The 6,314-nt window shown below is 37.7% G+C and overlaps 1 protein-coding gene across 1 annotated transcript; it reads right to left on the bottom strand.

The window, feature by feature from the left end:
* Positions 1–1,579: 1,579 nt before the first annotated feature.
* On the bottom strand, positions 1,580–5,164 carry LOC145581611 (protein LAZY 1-like). The gene is made up of 6 exons (XM_081638624.1): positions 5,108–5,164; positions 4,947–4,990; positions 4,794–4,860; positions 3,554–4,326; positions 2,275–2,560; positions 1,580–1,884 (listed from the first exon to the last, which is right to left on the bottom strand). The coding sequence occupies exons 2-6, from the start codon at positions 4,950–4,952 to the stop codon at positions 1,865–1,867; spliced, it is 1,152 nt and encodes a 383-aa protein (XP_081494750.1). The 5' UTR covers positions 4,953–4,990; positions 5,108–5,164; the 3' UTR covers positions 1,580–1,864.
* Positions 5,165–6,314: the final 1,150 nt, after the last annotated feature.

Below are 6,314 nucleotides of genomic sequence, written 5' to 3'. Positions count from 1 at the left end.
CCCTCTCCTTCGTTTAACCCCTCCATGGTCCCACCTTTCCACTCTTCGTACCGATGCACCATCGTGTCTTCATCTTACATGCCCAAACCAACGCGGACAATTTTCCCTTAATTTGTCTGCAATGCCTGCCACACCTATCTTCTTGCGAATAACCTCGTTTCTGATTGTATCTCTTAGAGTGTTCCCGCACATCCACTTTAACTTTCACATTTTCGTAACCTCCATCGTTTTAATGTGTTCCTTCTTAGAAGCGCAACATTCGGTACCGTAGAGCAACACTGGTCTTATGCCTGTAGAATTTTCCCTTCAAATGTAAGGGAATGCTCCGGTCACATAACACTCCTGTAGCCGCTCTCCACTTAAGCCACCTCGACTTAATTCTGTGGGCCACATTTTCATTAATGTCACCATTTTTCTGGATGATTGACCTAAGATATTTAAACTATTCACACATGGTCAAGTCCTTTCCATCCAAACTCACCACCTCATTGGTTGTTCTCCTATGAGTACCAAGGTGGCACACCAAATATTCATTCTTACTCCCACTTAGCTTAAACCCTCTAGATTCCAATCTTGGCCTCCATTGCTCCAACTTGGCATTAATCCCATCTTTAGTTTCATCCTCCAAAGCAATATCATTCGCAAACAGTATACACCATGGGACTTCATCTTGAATTGGTCTAGTTACTTCATCTAGAACCATTGCAAAAAGGAAAGGGCTAAATGCAGACCCTTGATGCGATCCAATTGTAATAGGAAAATCTTTTGTCAACCCTCCACATGTCCTCACATTTGTTGACACATCCCGATACATATCCTTAACCAGGTCCACGTACCTTCGTGGGATACCTTTCTTCAAGCCCACCAAAGCACCTCTCATGGCACCTTGTCATATGCCTTCTCTAAATCAATAAAGACCATATGCAGATCCTTCTTCTTTACCCTATAAAACTCCATCATCCGTCTTATCAAGTGGATTGCTTCCATAGTAGATATCCTGGGCATTAAACCAAATTGATTATCTGAAGTGCTTGTGCATGCCCTCAACCTATATTCAATCACTCTTTCCCACAACTTCATATTGTGGTTCATAAGCTTGATCCATCGATAGTTAGAACAATCTTGAGCGTCTCCTTTGTTTTTATAGACCGGGACCGAGGTGCTCTTCCTCCAATCTTGCGGGATCCTTGTAGCTCTCCAAATCGAATTATAAGATATGGGATTTCTCTCTCCACTAGAATTGAAGAAAACCTGCCCCATAACAAAGTCTTATGGTATACTTTAGGAAAAATAAACTTACACAATAGCTATTGATGCTTTAAAACATAAATCGCAAAATAAGGCGCTAGAAGCAACCTAGAAAAAGCGCAAAGGCGTGCACCTTTTGTAGGTCTTTGAGCCTCAAAGAGCTAAGGCGCCAACTCCCGAGCCTCACTGTGCCTTGCGCCTAGGCGCACCTTAGGTGCACTTTTTAAAATTAAGATTGGAAATAAGAATCCACTATTCGAAATATGTCTATCATCCTTTCTTGATTCTAAAAGCCTCCCTCCTATAGTTTAAAAGACTTTTTATGTATAGAATGACAATTTTATTGCTGTAAATGAGGATAGTTTGCTATAATTACAACCACAATGTAAAACACAAATTGCTAGGAAGTAATACAAACCGCAATATTTTATAGACTGATGATAGATGATACAGAGTTTCACACCAGATTTTCTATTATTATTTTTATCTAGCTTCAAACTCAACCACTCAACATACTCGTCAAATATACTAGGGATATTCATCTCATTAACATAGCATAAGATGTGTTGTAGTTCTTCATGATGGAATTGGCGTAGCTGCATCCGTGCTTCTCCTTTTAGAGCTCCAAAACAAGGTCTGTAATACACACATCTCATTGTGTTAGAATGATGCAAGAGCCAATTTTAACAGTTATACACTTATACACCACGCATTAGAGGTGGAAATTCTTCATTTCAATGCACATTACTTAGATTTGGCTATGCCTATTATTGTTGGACTCTGATACATGAACCTGTATTAGACTTGATCATCTTCTTAACATTTTGCATTCAATTGGTATATGAAGTGATATGAACTCAAACCCATGTTCGAGTGTCAAGTACTGTGTATCTGACTTGGTACTTGAGGTGAACTACAGCTTCAAGACTGCATAGGTTGACTCTAGTATTTGAGCTGTAGTCGCAAAGAAAAACCTACCACCAAGGAACTATGAAGAGAATGTGATATATTATGAGAGATACTTACAATCTGCATCAGTTTTGATCCAGCACTCCCTGCTCCCATTTGAATCACTACCATCATCTGTGTATTGAGTTGGGTTAGAGATGCTCTTCCTACTTAGCATGTAACCATTTTGACCTGCTTTCTGGGAGAAAGCTGTGTTGCTCTCATCTGGAAATGTGTGCTCATCCTTGAAGTAGCCTGCATTGCTGGGCATCATGTCCTTGATCCCATTCTTATGCATTTTGTTTGACTTTTCTGTGGATATTAAGCATTCGGGATGCACTTTCTTGTGAAATTTCTGTAGGATCTGCATTGAAATTATTAGGTAGAGAAGGAAGATACTTTGTCTAGATTTTCAACATGTTAATCATATACTTCCTTAGAAGTTCATGTTTTTATTATTGTACAATATCTCACTTTTCCTGAATGACAATTGAGGTTTGATTAGTTAATTGTTTGGTGTATGTCAACTGTATGAGAATTAGAAAGGAAAGAACTTTAACAAAGCAAAGGAGTTCAAAATTTCATGTCCTTCATTCTTAGGAACCAATTATTTTTATTATCTGCTTCAATTTAATCTCTTACTTATATTAAGTGAGTTTGCAACTGCTTATTCGCGTCTTCTGAGTTTTTAATTCATGATTCTTCTTATAAAAAGGAGTGCTTATATGATTGGTCAGTTGAAGGAGTTGCCAATTTTCCATATACGACTGTGGTTATCTTATGGAGCTTGGTTTTCTTCCTTTTTTTGTGCTATTTCTCCTAATATTCTCTCATGTTTGTCTGCTTTGTTATCTGTAATGCATAAGTGCGTAACATACTGATTGACACAGTCAAACAGATGACAAAACGGGCAAACTTTAAGGAAAAAGGGAGTATAAAGAATATTGTTTCTCTTTTAAGGAGAGAAACATAATGCATTAATCTGTTATTGAACTATCCACTCTGCTGCCTTTTTTTTTAAAAATATTTTGATGATCATTAGTTTTTCTTGGTAGAGCCTAGTATGTCAAGTGAGGTATATAAACAAAATCTACTAGATAATAGCTGTGAAATTATAAAATACTGTAAATAGTTTCCTAAGATCAAGATGCGGAAAAGATTTGTAGTTTAATTCTAATAGTGTCAAAACAAGACTGCATTTTTTTTTAGAAAAGATATTATTAATATGAAATGATTTTGCGAAATTGGGAATCCAAAATACTTAAGGTGGTTGAAGATATTTTATATCAACTTTATGCATTTTCTGTTTGGCCAAATTGAAACTCAACTAGTTGAATGCATTAAATAAGCTAAGTACCTTGCACAGCTTTGTCTCTGCCGAACCAGATTCAGCAGGTCCCCTAGTTGAAGCAGAAGAGTTCCTAGAAGCAGCATGCAGTGCATTTTTCTTCTTCGTCAGTATCTTTTTCATGAGATTCATAGAAGCCGTCTTATCTCCTTCTTTATCTTCCCTTTTCTCCCCGCGTTTGCACTTGACTTCCGAGGTTTCTTCTGCCTTGTGCCTCTCAAATAGCTCTCCCAATGATGTCCTATTCTCCTTTTTCGGCACTGTTGCCTTCTCTGGCACTTCTACTGCTGAGCCTAACAGATATTCTTGTAGTGGACAGTACATCAAATTACTTCCTGTGCCTCCTGTGCTTTCTGGAATTTCCAGTGGCTTCCCACTCAGAGTGATGGTGCTTGCATGACTGATTCTTCCATTGCTAACATGACTGTTTCTCCCTGAAGAATCGGTCCAACCATCATCTTTTGCTTCAGAAGCAAGCACCCTCTCTAACTCATCATTGATGAGCCTCAATTCATTTTCTGTCACTTCAGCCTCTCCTTCTGCAAGCTTATCAAATGATACCTCAAATGTTGGTGTCTCTGGCTCTGCGATGACTGCATCTGCTACCCCAAAAGTGCCGATTGCTAGAAATCCTTCGAAGTACTCAGGATACTCATCAGATGACGATGCTTTTCTTTCGTATTCAGCAAAATTTCTTGTCTCCACACTTGTAAATGATGCTCTTCTTTGTTTCCCTTGGTTTTGCTTCTGATAGAAATGAGGGTCATCCAGGAATTGCTGCCCTGAAAGATGCTCAAAATTACTTGTTATACCTTGATGCTTAATCATAACCATATTTCCATGTATATAGATTTGATTTGAATGTAGCAAATAACTATGATCCCGAAAAAGTTGTGAAAGTGTCAGAAAGCTCTAGGCTTGTTCACACCAAGGGGTATTTCAATGACTTGGACTTATTGATTTTGGGATTTTAGGCACAAGTAAGGGGTATTTTTGGCCTTTTGGATGTGAATATGTGAGATAGAATATTTGCATATATATATATTACAGTTATAAATCAGAGTTTCTCATGTTTCTGATCTGTCTAGAAGATGACTGCTGTACTCTTTTTTTTTTTGGACACAGCACCTCAGGATTATGTTGATAGGAATTAATGCACATGATCAATCGCTGGAAGCACAATGATGAATGGCAGAAAGAAAATATGGCAGAAGATCAAAATATCGTGTAGCAGAAGAAGAATATTTACCTAGGGGAAATTCCTTCAGTGTTTCACCATTACCTTGCCGAAACTTGCGATGCATCCAAGTTAGTAACTGCACCAGACATAGAAGGAATTACAGAAACTGAGCACTCAGAAAATATAGTATGTCGTTACAAATATAACTGAGATTGAGATTACCTTCATCTTTTTGGTCTTCAAGCTGATGTCTGATCAGTTTTTCGCTGTAGAGAAATTCAGAAAGGAGTATGCTTTCTTTAAAGGTCACAGTTGTCTGAGCAAGATGCTTTACATAATAGACAATTAATATGGTAAAAAATATCCATGATTCTAGCTCTGACCTTTGAAGAAGAAGACAAGAAGAAGGACACGGAGAAGTTTACAACTTCCTGGTCGGGTCTCATTTGTCATTGGTGAATCATTTTGCTACTGGAAGAGTGGGCTTTGGGTCCCTCATAATGTTGTTCCTATGAGCTAGAGAACATGAAACTCATTGCCAAGGTTGATTACTAAATATTTACTGCATGGTTGGAAAGTAATTTACCCACCTATGAGCTGAGATGCATGCAAAAACATGATCACATTCGATTTGCCTGTGGGCGGTGGCTACCGGTCACTTGTGACACGTGTCAGACTCTGTGCTAGGTATGCAAATTACTTCTTGTAAATTTTTATTCTTACATTAACACTGCATATGTTTTATATTACTTTGGAAGAATCAGCCTACATAATTTTTTTCGTTGCCCTTCTTTAAACCCCCCCCCCCCCCCCCCCCCCCCCCCCCCACACACACACACACCACCCCCGAGAATTTCACTTTTAATATAGTTTGTGAATTTGAGAGAGTTAGATACTAGCATTTTAACAGGAAAAAAATAATAGAATCTGGTTACTTTCTGATGTAACTATTTTCAAGCACTGGTGGTTAGTGCATGAATTAGAGGAGAGAACCATCATTCAAGAGACATGCTAGGTTCACAAGTTGCTTTCAGCTTTTCAGCATCACTAGATTTTAACATCCATATTTCTATGTGACTACAAAATTCTTTTCTATTTTTGTAGTGATTCGGTTGTCCAAGCAGTCCAACCATACTTTGAGCCTGTTCAGCAACGTGGCTGATTTGTCTCGATAATCTTTAAGAAACATGTTTATTTATTTATTTATTTATTTATTTTTTTTCTTTTTTTTTTTTTGGAGAAAAGAAACATGCTTTTTTAAATAGCTAACTTATTATTCTTCATACTAAACATCATGAGTCCTTCAAATATGTAATACCATAAGGATAGTGCACTATAAGAAGCTTGCCTTTTTTCAATCGTCCATTGCAAGTGAATATCTCTAGTGTGTCCTGTACTTGATGATCAAGATTAACCTTTTCCATTCCTACCTGTATCTTACCGATTGAATTTCATCATGAATAGATTGACCTAAACTGAACGACTCACCCCAACTGAACGTGATCCAACAAACTATGATTATCATAAGTCTCCTCTTTAAAAATAATTGGTTGACTGGTTGTCCACCATGTTTTTTTAATATAAAAGGGA

This window comes from Chenopodium album, chromosome 15 (genome assembly GCF_948465745.1).
Source record: "Chenopodium album chromosome 15, dcCheAlbu1.1, whole genome shotgun sequence".
In the NCBI taxonomy this organism is placed as follows: Eukaryota; Viridiplantae; Streptophyta; class Magnoliopsida; order Caryophyllales; family Amaranthaceae; genus Chenopodium; species Chenopodium album.
The sequence above is the reverse complement of the archived record's forward strand: the minus strand, read 5'-3'. Positions and strand labels throughout refer to the sequence as shown.

Bases quoted from the DNA above. Each gene is read 5' to 3' on its own strand.
- LOC145581611 (XM_081638624.1), bottom strand. The intron at 4,327-4,793 runs GTAAATATTCTT...AGCATCTTTCAG, and splicing joins ACTGAAGGAATTTCCCCTAG to GGCAGCAATTCCTGGATGAC. The intron at 1,885-2,274 runs GTAAGTATCTCT...TGTGTATTACAG, and splicing joins GATCAAAACTGATGCAGATT to ACCTTGTTTTGGAGCTCTAA.